At 40.0% G+C, this 16,427-nt stretch overlaps 1 protein-coding gene and 1 non-coding gene across 7 annotated transcripts in view; one reads left to right on the forward strand and one right to left on the reverse strand.

The window, feature by feature from the left end:
- The first annotated feature begins 1,945 nt into the window (after positions 1-1,945).
- LOC142396587 (poliovirus receptor homolog) overlaps positions 1,946-16,427 on the forward strand; it is an 89,640-nt gene continuing 75,158 nt past the window's right edge. For 3 of the 6 annotated variants that reach the window (XR_012772548.1, XR_012772547.1, XM_075479481.1), the window contains exons 1-3: positions 2,022-2,193; positions 3,936-4,274; positions 4,361-4,663. Coding sequence is in view for 3 of the 6 variants with exons in the window: in XM_075479481.1 (XP_075335596.1) it covers positions 2,139-2,193; positions 3,936-4,274; positions 4,361-4,663 (697 nt within the window). In the remaining 3 variants the exon portion in view is untranslated. Of the gene's footprint in view, positions 2,194-3,935; positions 4,275-4,360; positions 4,664-16,427 lie in introns of all 6 variants that reach the window. The other 3 variants (XR_012772549.1, XM_075479482.1, XM_075479480.1) reach the window with 2 other exon arrangements.
- Positions 10,632-10,704, reverse strand: trnaf-gaa (transfer RNA phenylalanine (anticodon GAA)). The gene has a single exon. It is a non-coding gene; the product is annotated as a tRNA-Phe (tRNA).

Raw genomic sequence — 16,427 nt, forward strand, 5'->3', positions numbered from 1 at the left:
CCATTTCTACTTATGTATTTTTAGCACTAAGATCCATTTCCTGCCCATATGTTTTCTTGTTTTTTGTTGTAGTTTTCTTTTCCAAATTTAGAGTAATTTTATTCTTAATTTCAATCCATACAGGTGGATCCTCCACAACCCCAAAGTTCTGCAATATGGAGGGCAAATAAAAAACAAGAATGACTCTTTGCTTTGAGAAGCTCAGGTCTCCCTGTGGTTTACTGAGCTGTCACAGAAATTCAGATTAAACGAGAAACAAGAGAAACATATAACAGAAATTCTGCCATAAGAACTAAGCAAAAGCCACTGGATAGAGACGGGCCATTTTCATGTGAAATATAATTATTGTGATGGAGAAATGTCGCCATTTTCTTTGAAACTGTTCCCCATTTAAGCTGTTGTGGTAGATTGTGCCACACAAAAAGATTTGATTTTGAAAAATTTCATGAAATTTCAAAATTTTAAGATTTTTCCACTTATGGTTGTTTGTTTTGTACCTTGAACATGATTTTGTATTTTCTGAAGGTTGTTTGGTACGTGTATCTCTGCAGACGTTTCATGCTTTTTTCTTACTGCGCATAATCCTAAAAAAATTGAACAACTTAACACCATATTCTCAGGTCCTCTTTGTCAGAAACATGTGTGCAACCCTTCAAAAATGATCATGTATTGGAAAGAAAAACAAATGTGACCATATCTCCCACATAACCTTCAATCTGGTACCAGAATGCAAAGATACAAATTGTAATTTTACTTTAAAATCAACGTGACAAGTCTTAGATTCTTACACTAAAGTGTTGATCAAATATTTCAAGAATAGTTTGGGGTTTTTTTTTCCAAGAAGGGAGAGGGAGAAAAAAAACAGAATTTCACAGCTATATTATCAGCTTTTTATTTTTTTTTTATAGTTTTTTATAGTTATAACATGCAGAGTTCTAGACACACATACTGTAGCCTATTGAGCTGTACTGTTCGGTTAGTATTTGTAAATGTGCCATTCTTGCTTTATGTTCAGAAATAAAACATTGTCTTTCACAGCTCTTATTGATGGAATTTTTTGTATGTCATGCGCCAATGTGGAATGTAAAGTTTTTATCCTGCAAATTCGTGACAAGATTGCTTAACAAGCAAAAATGTTAAATGCTGCACAGTCATTATTATACTAGTATAATTTGCAATGTGAGATGGATTTTTTTTTCACTTTAATGTGATCTCATTAATACTTGAGGGGGAAATGATATTGCTTCAGTAAAAGTGTCCAAGTACCGTAGCCGTATGACATAGTGGGGTCGGGTGAGAAAAGTTATAGCTTCAGCATAAACTGCATCCACAGCGTAGTCAACACAAGTTTTTTATTTACCAGAGTAAAGTTGTAAATTATGCATCAGATATCAGTTTTTACAACCCAAAAAGCTGTCTCCAGCAAATAAACGAATATTTCTTTCTTTCTCGCTCTTCTTCTTCTTTTGACTCCAGGGCAGGCAGACAGACACTGTGGTGATTTACTCTCCATCTAGTGGCAAAAAGTCGCATTACAGGGAAGTCTGGTTCACCCTGCAACTCAAGGAAATCCGTGTGACTTTTATTAGTGCGTTACTTGTCCGATACAACTCACAAAGTGCCTCGACCCCTGTTTTGGATCCGTAAAGGGAGCTTAGAAAATCCATCATCAGAGAGCTTTTTCCATTTTTTTCTTCCTAAGCCAGGCCACATTATTTTAAATTCATTTTTTTTCTACGCTCTGTATAAATCGGACTAATTTGGAATTTAATGAATATGGTTTGATTGGATTATGGTTGGATTACAGTGAACGGGAATGCTATTGGCTAAAAATCCTCTGAAGGTGACGTGAAAACATTCAATTGATTCCGGGAAAACCTGAAGAGATCAATCATGTTGTGCGAAAAGAGTAACTGCACGGTGGGTTTTCTTTGTTTTGTTTTAGCTCGTTTTAGTTCTTTTGTTTGTTTTATATTTGGTCAAAACGAATGGCAAATGAAAAGCTTAAAAGCCATTTTAGCATCATCATAGCTGGATCTTTACGTCCTGACGTCATTGTTTTCGCTCGTCTTCTCATTGTGGTAGTTGCGCAGAGAATTCACGGTGTCTGTTCTGGGCAGCAGCAGGGTTTTTTCACGATGTACCAGCTGCTCTTTTGGACGTCCACACTCATCTCAAGCAGTTGGTCTGAAGGTTAGTTCATTTTTCACCGTCCTTGCTACATGCTGTGCTCTGTGAAGATGGAATTTAAGTTCGAGGTTAATCTCGAACGGAACGCTTCTCTGTGGTTCATTAGTTGAAGATCAGAAGAGAGTTGATCAAACGGGACCCATCACGATTATGCAGTTTGCAGTTTGAGTCCCCCATTTCCACAGTTGATCCATATATAATAGTCGTACCTGAAAAAATGTTTTACTAGAACTTTGGACCTTGCGCGAGCGTGCGCAAGTTGATGTCTGCGCTCGCTGCTGGTATGTTGAAGATGAGAAGTGTTATGAAAAGAATGTGATGTGCTCCGGATACTCTTGTAATTTTGCCACTATAGTTATACTATGTGTACACTATGTTATTAGATTTTGAGTCGCAATTAACTGATTGTATTTCAATCAGTTATTGTTGAATAACTGATTGAAACCCCCATTTCCACAGTTGATCCATATAGGCCTATAATAGTCGTACCTGAAAAAAATGTTTTACTAGAACTTTGTGGACCTTGCGCGAGCGTGCGCAAGTTGATGTCTGCGCTCGCTGCCTTTTTTGGTATGTTGAAGATGAGTAGTGTTATGAAAAGGATGTGCAGCATTCAGACGAATCCCCGTGACGCACCGCGAAACTTTACATAAAGTCGCTTCCCATCCAAAGGGAGAGGCTCACTCACAATTCAGAGTTAGCTTGCGTACACGCACCTGAAAAGCTCTCATATAAATTCGGGAAAACCTTTAATATAAATTGCTTCTTTTTTCTTTTTACATTTTTTTAATTTTTTAAACATATTATTTTTTTACCTGGTGTGGTGTAAGCGCGGACATTGTAGTCGCGAGCCGCGGTGAAATATTACTGATTGAAGCCGCTGGTTCTGCAACTTACTCAGCGGGCTGCTCAGCAGACGTCAGTGTGCCGAACTGAAATAAACGCGCCACGGCCACAGCCATTATAACGAATTATAGAATCTGTGCCACGGCTCATTGCGAAACACATCAACTTCCGTAAAAAAAAAAAAACAGCTTCTGGTTCTAATGACTAATACTGTATTTCTCGTGTGCGTGTGAAGGTTTTCCACTGCTTTCTATAAGAGCTTTTCCGTGTGAACTCGTGAACACACAGAAAGTCACAAACTGGAATCATCTCGAGGCATTGAAAGAGGAAGAATGGATCGCAATCAAACAGGGAGCTGAATTAAAACGTCTGAGCGAATTGCAGAAGTTCTGGGATCAATTCCGTAAATGTTTACTTTTTTTTTGGCAATGAATGTCTTGAAATTAATTAAGGTGTTTTTTTTTTCAGAATATAAAAGAAACATGTAAAAAAAATAATGATTAAAAATGCTGAAATGGCTCATTTAGTGAAAGTCTGAGTCTAAATCTGAGTCCCTGTCAAAACCAGGGCTGACAACTACGCAGCGGCAAGGTTTCGACCATATTTAGATCAGGCTGAGATGTTGGTGTGCAACGCTGAAATAACAAATGTTCAGAGGATATTTTACAATATGTACAAAAAAAGAAACTTGAAAGGTCAGAAAATCAGGTAACGTTCACATTGTCTTGCAGGATCGTTTTAGACCCCAAAAGTTTTCTTTTTATCAGGCCGAACATGGTTGTTTCAAAGACGTGGCGGTTTGATACTCTTGTAATTTTGCCACTATAGTTATACTATGTATACACTATGTTATAAGATTTTGAGTCACATTAACTGATTGTATTTCATTAACTTCACAGCGCTGGCGACTGGTGGACGTGCAACCGGAGTATTTGGAGAATCCGCCATCTTATCCTGCAAACTGGGTGACACCACCGAGACCCTCACTCAGATTTCATGGCAGAGGAGGACGAAGGAGAATCCCGTAAATGACAATTTCTATATAATTGAATCCACAAATAAAGCTCTTTTTGTCAATGGAGGGGATGACCGCTTTCAATTTCTTGGGAATTTTGGAGCTAAAGATGGAACTATCCAGTTATCCAACATCACCTTGAAGGATGAAGGAAGTTACACGTGCATATTCACTTTGTTCCCCAGCGGAAATCACAGGACAGAAATCCCCTTGGCAGTGCTCGGTATGAAACAAGGTTTTGAAAATGTTCTGGATATTGTGCTGTTTCACTTTCTTTTTTGCATTTTGACTTTCCCGTTCCCTTCTTAGTGCCTCCAGCCACAAGCCTGAAAGATGAAGTACTTGTTTTGGGAGACAAAGAGGCCCCAATCGCGAGCTGCATGGCTGCAGGGTCCAAGCCGCCTGCAGTGGTGAGGTGGATCACCACTAATCTTGGAGAAGAAGTGAGAAATACAACCAACACTACTCAGCATGAGAACGGGACAACCACCGTAGTTAGCTCGCTGTTTGGAAAACCTACCATGGAAATCAACGGTGGTTCGGTCCTGTGCGTCGTCACCTCTGAAGCTCAGAGGGAGGAAAAAATCCTGAACCTAACCATACAGCTCAACTGTGAGTTTACATGTTCTTCCTTTCAAAATTGTGGGGGAAAATGTATTCATCTGGTCTGTGAGATTCTGAGGATGAGTCTGCTGAGGGTTTCTGATTGAATCTTGAAGGAAATGAACCTTCCTCACCAATGTACTCAAGTTGGTTAAGTTGACGACTTAAACTAGGCATTTGACTGTGAGCGATAAGTTCTTGATGGAGGCATGTATCGTCAGTGCTGTGGCACCAGGTGTTGAACGGGATGAAGGCTGAAGAGGGAGAAAATTGTAACGTATCACAGTGACGCTGGCATTACACTCAGTACAAGAGAGACGTTCCACATTTGGAGCCGTGCAACAGTTGTATGTAACAACTCAAATGTGCGTGTTTACTCAACATTGGTCAATTCAAGCACACAACACAAACTCAGTCTCAGTCACAGACCTTCACAGGTGACTGCTCGTCCTTCTCAGCTACAGTCAACCTTCAATGCGCCTTTAACACTGGTTGGTTCACGAGGACACCGCCCACATGTTAGCCACACTATCACGGGATGATGCAGTAGGCTCTGAAGATTTTTCGACCTTTGCGACCTTTGTCCAGGGGTCTTCATTGTCTTTTTGCCTTTCTTGTCTGGGTTTTTTTGCGAGTATTTTTTTTAGGGACGTAATTAGGTAAGTTGCACAAATTCGTAGACAAAGACGTAACCGAGATAATTTAACGTAGTCTCAAAGAAGAACAAAATCCTCGAAAGCTGTTCAGCCTAAAGCAGAGAGCTGAAGGATTTTTACTTGGAGATATTTCTAATTGAAGTTCACGGTCAAAGTTAAAGATGGTGGCATGAAACACAACTGAACAAAGGTGTTCATGAAAAGCCTGAAACGAGCTCGACCCCCACACTGATTAAAACACTGTCCATTTGATCAAATATTTTCCCATTTGCACGTAGACATTACTCTCTAAATAAAATATGGCGAAGGACGATTTTATTTATGATGAAATGCATATTTTTGGTTTTTGTCACTGACACGTAGCTGCGTCTCAGATGAGGTTAATTAAAATGCCCGAGAATGTTGTTTTTGTTCTTGAATTCAGTGGAGTTGCCTAAAATTTGCTCCAGGAGCCATAAAATGGAACTTAATTCTTTTTTTTCTTTTTTTTTTCTTCCAAAGAACAGTTTATTATTACATCTGTTTTGTTGGTATTTTAGGAGCAAATATGTAGTTCTGTTAGTGTTTCTTATGTTCTTGCAGGAACTCAAATGGTGCACTAAATCTCAGTGTTCAGTGCAGAACATTGTCAGGAAGCAGCTAATTAAAGTAAGAAATACCAAGATTTTTCACTTGATTTCAAGGATGTGGACGCAAACGTCAAATTCATACTGCTGACTTGTTACCTCAAATGTTGTTACCTTAATTTGTCCGGGGAAAATGTATCTCAATGGCTTAGAAACGATGCCATCAGATGGCGTTCCCCCTGTGTTTGTATGGACCTGAGGTTCACACACCTTTGAGATTCATACTGCTGACTTGTTGCATCACAACATGAAAGTCCTGAGATATGCATCCAGCTCGTCTTAATACGCCCATTATAGCAGGAGAAATGCATCCCGATGACTGGAAATGACAAAACGGCCTAGAACAACAGACACTTTAAGACACAGGAGTAGGGCTGGGTGATATATCGATATTTAAGATATATCGATAGATTTTTAAATAAGATATGGAATTAGACCATATCGCATATATCGATATAGATCAGAGCTCTCTGCACTGCTGCCCCTGACTGCAGACCGCAGATCGGGGCGGAGATCAACGTTGAGGGGGCGGAGCTCAATGACTCCTTTGCGGGTGCCATCTGGTGGCGGTGCTCAACGTTGATGCTCAACATAGAACAACACATTGAACCGCAGAAGAAGACTGTGTGGAGGAGAATAAGTAGATTTGTTTTTTAATGTGCTATTTTGCAATATTTGTGACAGACAAGGAAGAAAGTAACATTTTTTTCATTTTAAAATATGCTATGCTCTCTGTGACGATACACTGTGTTCTTAGTTATTAGCTTAGTTATTATCTTACACCACGGAGACGACTTAGAAACTCAGCGCTAACTTTCAACAGCATGTGGTAACTTCTGGTTTTCAAAAATAAACGAGAACTGTCAATTTTTTATTTAAAAAAAGAAAGATGTGTGTCTCATAAAATAATTCATAGTACTATGCCCCTACACTCGTTTTTTTAAAAATAAACAACACCAGAGCTTTGAAGCATGCTTCAAACTCACTGGAAAAATTGTCTAAAAAAAAAAAAAAGAAACCGTTTGAGCCCTTCTACTGTACAAAAACTATTTTTCTTGAATAAAAACACGTGAAGCAACACAAGCACCCTCTTTATTACACCAAGCACACTCCCAAAGAAAATATGAATGACAAACCAAAATTTTTCACATTGTTTTTAAATTATTGTGTTATTATATACAGAAGAGATGTATCATATTTGCTTTATTTGGTGCAACAATCGCTACTGCCAGTATATGTAACCCAAGGGAATTGAATGAAGCTTCGGGTAGTGAACCACTTTGAGACAATGGTTCAAAATGATTCAATTTCCATCACCAGCTGCAGGTTTTTGTCCCAAACAGGCAACAGTAGGACAGTCTTGACTCAGATAATCAGCTGATCTCAGTCTGCAGATAGTTATATATATATAAGCACAGGTCAAACTCTGTGCTAATATATATATAATTATCTATCTAATATATATAATTGTTTCATATATATAATTATATATCTAATATATATTATTATAATTGTTTTATATACAGTTATAATTGATTCCTTATTTTAGGCAACTCGGTGCTGCTTGCTGTTTGTGAATGTGCTGCATGGTCTCCGCCACCAGATGGCACCCGCAAAGGAGTCATTGAGCTCCGCCCCCTCAACGTTGAGCCCCGCCCCCTCAACGTTCCGCCCCCTCAACGTTGATCTCCGCCCCGATCTGCGGTCTGCAGTCAGGGGTACTTATGGCACTGCTTCCCTCGCTCCGGCTCCGCCCCTCCTCTTTCATGTACAGAGGGGGGAGGGGGAGGAACACTCCGGCACTCTTAAACAAACATGGAGAAGGCAACAACACCTGCGGAGCGTACGGAGGAGAGCCCCTTGGCTGGTAAAAGAAAAAGCAGTGGCTCAATCATTTGGAGATGGTTCGGATTCAAATTGTGAGACGAGCAACAAAACCAAGCTATATGTAGGGAGTGCCATAAGCACATTGCAGCCAGTGGTGGAAGCACTACGAATCTTTTTTATCACTTAAAAACGTGACACAAAGTGCAATATGAAGAGTGTGTGAAACTGCGTGCTGCAGAAGCCACAGGCACAAGCCGTCCCCAACCTGACAAAGCTCACTGCAAGCTTCATTTTCCCGCTGTGTGCCGTGTGTCCTTTCACATTGCCAAAGACATGGTCCCTGTTGCAACAGTGGAACAGGTCGGGTTCAAAGAGCTAATTAAAAAGCTGGGCCCGAGATACGAGCTTCCCAGTCGGAACTATTTTGCACGAGAAGCACTGCCGCAAATGTATAGTAAAGTCAGGCAGAACGTTGCGGACCGGCTCACTAACGTCACCCATTTTGCGTTGACCAGCGATATGTGGTCAAGCAGAACCTGTGCGAACCTTATATGAGCGTGACAGTTCACTTCATGCAAGACTGGGAGATTGAAAACAGCTTGGCAACTGGTTGAGACTGTTCAGATAAGCTATTAAATTAACAAAAATAAACAGGTAATCTCACTTAGGTGAAATTAGTTTTAAGTTGGATATTCGACAGACATTCGCAAGCAAGCCACTCCAACATTTCAAGTGCACCCGTATTGCAGACTTTACAGTAAACACACGGAGAGGACGACTGCAGCGTGTTCCAACTTCCGGTTTTCAAAATAAAATAAAAAGGAAAAAAAAATTTATATTTAAAGCAGAGATGAGCTACTGTGTATAAATTTATTGAAAATTATGGACAGAACTGAATTGTAAAAATAAAAGGTGTATCTCATGTAGCAAGTGTAGTTACATGATCCCAAACTGATTTGGAGTCAATTGATCACATTACCTGGAAGCTATTGAGCAAAAATGCTAAAATTTACATATAAAAATTAATAAAAAAATATGAACAGATCTAAATTGTAAAAATAAAAGGTGTATCTCATGCAGCAAGTGTAGTTACATGACCTCACACTGATTTGGAGTCAATTGATCACATGACCTGGAAGCTATTGAGCAAAAATGCTAATATTTACATATAAAAATTAATAAAAAATATGAACGGATCTAAAATGTAAAAATAAAAGGCGTATCTCATGCAGCCAGTGTAGTTACATGACCTCACACTGATTTGGAGTCAATTGATCACATGACCTGGAAGCTATTGAGCAAAAATGCTAATATTTACATATAAAAATTAATAAAAAATATGAACAGATCTAAAATGTAAAAATAAAAGGCGTATCTCATGCAGCCAGTGTAGTTACATGACCTCACACTGATTTGGAGTCAATTGATCACAAGACCTGGAAGCTATTGAGCAAAAATGCTAATATTTACATGTAAAAATTCATTAAAAATATGAACAGATCTAAAATATAAAAATAAAAGGTGTATCTCATGTAGCAAGTGTAGTTACATGACCTCACACTGATTTGGAGTCAATTGATCACATGACCTGGAAGCTATTGAGCAAAAATGCTAATATTTAAATATATAAATATTAATAAAAAATATGAACAGATCTAAAATGTAAAAATAAAAGGCGTATCTCATGTAGCCAGTGTAGTTACATGATCCCAAACTGATTTGGAGTAAATTGATCACATTACCTGGAAGCTATTGAGCAAAAATGGCCGTTTTCATTTGGAAACTAAAACCGGGAGCTCCGTCGACAAAGCTGTGGAGCCAGATAAAGGCCACAAAAATGCAATAATTGACACTTGTAGATGAGAAAGAAGCCTCGTATGTTTTCATTAATGCAGGTTTTTTAAGATAATTCCTTTTTACCAGTTCCCTTTCCTACCAGCCTCGTATGTTTTCATTGATCTAGGTTTTTTGAGATAATTCCTTTTTACCAGTTCACTTTCCTAACATGGGCTGTTGTTCCCTCTTGACAAACATCCACAATTCATAGTAGTCTTTGCCGAAACCCGGGATTGAACCAGGGACCTTCAGATCTTCAGTCTGAGCTATTTCGGCTACACAGGGCCAAAATGGCCGTTTTCATTTGGAAACTAAAACACAGAGCTCGCTCCGTGGAGCTTAGGCGACAAAGCTTTGGGTCCAGATAAAGGCCACAAAAATGCAATAATTAACTGTTGTAGATGAGGAAGAAGCCTTGTGTGTTTTCATTAATGAAGCTCTTTTGAGATAATTCCTTTTTACCAGTTCACTTTCCTACCAGCCTCGTATGTTTTCATTGATCTAGGTTTTTTGAAATAATTCCTTTTTACCAGTTCACTTTCCTAACATGGGCTGTGTTTCCCTCTTGACAAACATCCACAATTCATAGTAGTCTTTGCCGAAACCCGGGATTGAACCAGGGACCTTCAGATCTTCAGTCTGAGCTATTTCGGCTACACAGGGCCAAAATGGCCGTTTTCATTTGAAAACTAAAATTCGGAGCTCGCTCCGTGGAGCTTTGGCTACAAAGGCTACTGTGGAGCCAGATAAAGGCCACAAAAATACAATAATTGACTGTTGTAGATGAGGAAGAAGCCTTGTGTGTTTTCATTAATGAAGCTCTTTTGAGATAATTCCTTTTTACCAGTTCACTTTCCTACCAGCCTCGTTTGTTTTCATTGATCTAGGTTTTTTGAAATAATTTCTTTTTACCAGTTCACTTTCCTACCAGCCTCGTGTGTTTTCATTGAGATAATTCCTTTTTACCAGTTCACTTTCCTAACATGGGCTGTTGTTCCCTCTTGACAAACATCCACAATTCATAGTAGTCTTTGCCGAAACCCGGGATTGAACCAGGGACCTTCAGATCTTCAGTCTGATGCTCTCCCAACTGAGCTATTTCGGCTACATAGTGCCAAAATGACCGTTTTCATTTGGAAACTAAAACTGGGAGCTCGCTCTGTGGAGCTTAGGCGACAAAGCTGTGGAGCCAGATAAAGGCGACAAAAATGCAATAATTGACTGTTGTAGATGAGGAAGAAGCCTTGTGTGTTTTCAATAATGAAGCTCTTTTGAGATAATTCCTTTTTACCAGTTCACTTTCCTACCAGCCTCGTGTGTTTTCATTGAGATAATTCCTTTTTTTACCAGTTCACTTTCCTACCAGCCTCGTATGTTTTCATTGATCTAGGTTTTTTGAGATAATTTCTTTTTACCAGTTCACTTTCCTAACATGGGCTATTGTTCCCTCTTGACTTTGGCTACAAAGCTGTGGAGCCAGATAAAGGCCACAAAAATGCAATAATTGACTGTTGTAGGTGAGGAAAAAGCCTTATTGTGTTTTCATTAATGAAACTCTTTTGAGATAATTCCTTTTTACCAGTTCACTTTCCTACCAGCCTCTATGTTTTCATTGATCTAGGTTTTTTGAGATAATTTCTTTTTACCAGTTCACTTTCCTAACATGGGCTATTGTTCCCTCTTGACAAACATCCACAATTCATAGTAGTCTTTGCCGAAACCCCGGATTGAACCAGGGACCTTCAGATCTTCAGTCTGATGCTCTCCCAACTGAGCTATTTCGGCTACACAGGGCCAAAATGGCCGTTTTCATTTGGAAACTAAAACCGGGAGTTCGCGCCGTGGAGCTTAGGCGACAAAGCTGTGGAGCCAGATAAAGGCCACAAAAATGCAATAATTGACTGTTGTAGATGAGGAAGAAGCCTTGTGTGTTTTCATTAATGAATTCCTTTTTACCAGTTCACTTTCCTACCATGAGCTGTGTTTCCCTCTTGACAAGATTCAAAAGCTAAAGCAAAAAAGCAAAAGCAAAAGCTAAACCTTTAAAGGCCTACAGAAAGGTGATTTTTTTCACAAAACTGAAATAGCAGATCGATTCCTTATATACCATGGAATTTTTTCATGATTTTAAAATAATTTTAATCCCCTGGATAGTCCTGATTAGGCCCAATAAACTATCACCACATTTGACTCGAATTTGGCAAACTGGAACACAGGTGCATGACGTCACGAGTGCCAGCTGCTGGAACAATCACCAGTAGTTCTAGTAGCGAAGACAGCAGTTTGGCAGACCTGGACAGCTTCTTCACGGCAAATTTCGATGTGTGCCGCGGGACGTCGCTTGGAAATATAAAACGTTGGGTTCAGTGCAGTTTTTATTGCGAGTAGATGTACGAAGTGCGTTTGTTGTCCTCAGCACCAGCAGCTCACACCACCGGGGACAGAGGAAGCAGAGAGACCTGCGGTCGGACAGGAATCCACCTGGCGGAGAGCGAACACACTCTCCGCCAGGTGGGGAGTGGAAATCAGCCGGCAGAGCGATCATGTCCACGTCGGGGCTCTTGATGATCGCTCTGCCGGCTGATTTCAGGGCAACCATCCCGCGGTGTGTCCGCTCTCCGCCAGGTGGATTCCCCCTGACGGTAGGCGTCCACTATTCCGGCACGTCAAGCCGTATCCAACGCATTCAATTCATTTTCAATGAAATCCGGCCGACCGTTGTCGCCGTGCTCGCAAAGCATGCTGGGATTCCGGCACGGCGAGCGCCGGACCTGCGGCACGTCAAAAAGTTTGGCTCGGCCGAACTTTATGCAAATTTGCCACGGCAGATGGAGTGCGTTCTCCAATGACAGTAGATCATGTGATCTCCTGTGTCGCAGCAGCAGCAGCAGCAGCACAGCAGCTCTCCTCGCTCGCAGATCCACAGCCATGGTGAAATACGAAATAATGTTCCATTGCTGACGATTTATACACATTCATTTCCCTCCAAAACTCAAATTTTTAGAGGGAGAAACTTTGGTTGGTTAAAATCACAAGTTATTTACTTTCCCCCGGAGCCCGTATGTTCTATCTACAACTTCGTATACAAGCCCCTCTTTACACGCCCACTGCAGTAGCAACACGGCGAGACTAGGCATCCAATCCGGCGAGTTAAGTTGATGTGCCGGAATAGTGGACGGCTACCGTGAGTGTCCGCACCGCAGGGAGCTGAACACGGCGGGATGGCTCCGGCTGATTTCACCAGAGAGGAGGCAGGCGGACAGGGAGGCACAGACACAAGTTCCGACCGCAGGTCTCTCTGCTTCCTCTGTCCCCGCAACATTTGAAACTTTTCAGGTGAGAAAGTAGTCGTTTAGATCCCCAACATGTTGAAAACCTGACAAAACACCGGCTGTTTACCATTTTGTTCCGACGAATTCGGCGCTGCTAAAGCTAGCCGCAGTGAGCAACGCACTTCCGGTTATTTTGACAAAATGAAATACCCGTTGCCTTTTATCATAGGGAAAGCCATTACGTGCTGTTGTTTTGAAAACAGGAAGTGAACCTACCCTCGTTGTATTAGAGCCCGTCTACGGAGAGCCTCGCCACTCTCCGTAAGCCCCATTGTATGCAGTCCCACCAGAATTCCACTGGGGGTGATCGCGGGCGAGTCCAGAATGAATGGGGGTCTATGGGGCTAAACGGCTAAATATATTTATTTCACCTGCTTGTCGTTGAAACATCGCATATTTTATTCTAGATTCGGCAAGTTCAATATAGATTATAGGTCGAAAGTCGAATTAATGAGTATTTATGTCCTTTCAATTTCTTTCAGTTTGGGTCGTTGTTGGCCATAAAACGCTAGCATTCTGCTAATGAATGCTGATTGGTCAGTGACGGACATGCGACTGATTACGACCAGAGACCCCGCTTGATGGCAGCTGAAGCCAAAGCAGTGGATGTCCAGAATGGAATATGAAACAGAATCTTAAGGAGGACCTTCCTGCTATTAATATTTAAGTTAATAATTGTGTATAGTAACTTATTTCTTCCTGCGGGCACTTTTGTTTTCAGATCGTTATATATGTATTGTGAAAGTACATGGGTATAAATGGAATTTGAGTCTCTTATTCGTGTGTTCAACGTGTCAATATACATGGTTTAGTATTACGACCTTAAAAAGTACAGTAAATGTCCCGCTCAGTAATAGTAACAATCATTTTTATTCCGCCATTCCTTCACGGCCTGAATTCTGCAGCTTGACTGTAAATTGCAGTGGCAGTAGGGGGGGGTTTAGTAGATAGATTAGGGGGTTAGTTAGGTTTGTTAGATTAGGTTAGGTAAAATAGGTTATTTTAGGACATTAATAAATATATGTTTAACAACAAGGGCCTACTTTTGGAATCTTTACTTAAGTTTGTGTTATTATTTTGCATAATACATGCAACAAGTGTTACTTATTTAGTCAATTTATTCATTAGTCCTTTGTTTTATTAAGAAAATCAAACTCACTGAACGTGTCCATGCATTCAAACTGAGCTCTGTTGGTATAAACTTTGTCTAAACTTTGTTTTAATTTTCGCTATTGCCACCGTAAGTTGGCCAGGGCAGAGCTATGGAAAGAAGTATCTATATATAGCTCTGGGCTAGGGTACATAGCGACCGTGCTGAATTGCCAGACGGGCTCTGCAGTGACTCAGAACTTGCCGTAAAGCAGAACGTACGCAATCTGTGACGTCATCACCATTTTTGAACGGCTTTTTAGAACAGATAAGTGAACTTCAAAAATGCAATATTCAGCCGAGTGTATTTTTTTAGTCCCCCCCTTTTGAATGCAACTTTCAAATTACTTGACAAAAAATTATATCCTGAGAAAAGTGGATTTTTAGGGTGCAACCCCCATAGACCCCCATTCATTCTGGACTCGCCCGCGAGCGCCCTCACATGGACAGAGACATCATTTCAGAAACCGGAAGTTACCGAGAGTGGCAGTTCTCTTCCATTAGACATTCTCTGGTTGTAGCTAGCTTGAAACTGCGGTTTTGACAGGAAATGCCAGGTTCCCACCGTCCTGCAGTGCTTCTGTCTCGGCTTGTATGGTGTCGCGAGGCAACTGATTTGTCACTCACAAAACAAGTTGAATTGTCGCTAGATTCAGCCAGATTGAGCCCGAAAGTCGCTAGATTATTTTTTTTGTCGCCAAATCTAGCTAAATTGGCAACACTGAGGCAGCCAGGAAAAACCATGGCACGTGTGACGTCACACGGAAGCCCCGCCCCCAGTCTGGAATTCCAGGAAGGTTTCCTAGCGGCAAATTCAAAATCGCAAATTTCATGCGTTTATGAAATGTTTTGGTGTAGAGTCCAATGATCATTATTGTTCCTCTGTGTATGTATTATCATTATGTATTGGGTGTAGTGTCAGCTTTCTGTAGGCCTTTAAGCTGTAAAACCGGGAGGTGTTTATTTACGTATTTCCAGGTCATGTGATCAATTGACTCCAAATCAGTGTATGATCATGCAACTACACTGGCTGCATGAGATACACCTTTTATTTTTACAATTTAGTTCTGTTCATAAATTTTATTAATATTTATATGTAAATATTAGCATTTTTGCTCAATAGCTTCCAGGTCATGTGATCAATTGACTCCAAAACAGTTTGGAATCATGTAACTACACTGGCTGCATGAGAAACACCTTTTATTTTTACAATTTAGTTCTGTTCATAATTTGTATTAATATTTATATGTAAATATTAGCATTTTAGCTCAATAGCTTCCAGGTCATGCGATTAATTGACTCCAAATCAGTTTGGGATCATGTAACTACACTGGCTGCATGAGATACACCTTTTATTTTTACAATTTAGTTCTGTTCATAATTTGTATTAATATTTATATGTAAATATTAGCATTTTAGCTCAATAGCTTCCAGGTAACTTGATCGATTGACTCCAAATCAGTGTGGGATCATGTAACTACACTGGATGCATGAGATACACCTTTTATTTTTGCAATTTAGTTCTGTTCATAATTTTTATTAATTTTTAAATGTAAATATTAGCATTTTAGCTCAATAGCTTCTAGATAACGTGATGAATTGACTCCAAATCAGTGTGGGATAATGTAGCTACACTGCCTGCATGAGATACCTTTTATTTTTACATTTTATATCTGTTCATAATTTTCAATAACTTTATACACAGTAGCTCATCTCTGCTTTAAATATCACATTTTTTAAATGTTATTTTATTTTGAAAACAGGAAGTTGGTACACGCTGCAGTCGTCCTCTCCTTGTGTTTACTGTAAAGTCTGCAATACGAGTGCACTTGAAATGTGGAGTGTTTTGCGAATGTCTGTCGAAAACCAACTTAAAACTGACTTCACTGAAGTGGTAATCTCAAGCTGATGTTTAAAAACGTTTTTCTTAAACTGAGCACTTTATTTTGTTATCTCTTTATATATAAATGCTGGCCTCAGAAAAAGATTTACCTATTTTATTTTATAGGCTAATTTTATTTAAGATATTTTTTTAATTTAAATGTGCACCTTACGGAGCTTTGTTATACAGTGTTTACATTTTATAGTGAGTTTTCAATAAAAGTACTCGTATTTGGCTTTGACTTTGACTGAGCATTTCATTTCACAGCTCTCACTTTGCGGAAAAAAATATCGGGATATATATCGTATATCGATATTCAACCTAAATATATCGAGATATGACTTTTGGTCCATATCGCCCAGCCCTACACAGGAGGATGAAAATTTTGGGCCTTTCTCTACGGAGAAATGGACCTCGGCGCGCCACCTGCTGCTGCTGCTGCTGCTGCTGCTGCATCTCATTCTC

The sequence above is a fragment of the Odontesthes bonariensis genome, chromosome 12 (genome assembly GCF_027942865.1).
Source record: "Odontesthes bonariensis isolate fOdoBon6 chromosome 12, fOdoBon6.hap1, whole genome shotgun sequence".
Classification (NCBI taxonomy): domain Eukaryota; kingdom Metazoa; phylum Chordata; class Actinopteri; order Atheriniformes; family Atherinopsidae; genus Odontesthes; species Odontesthes bonariensis.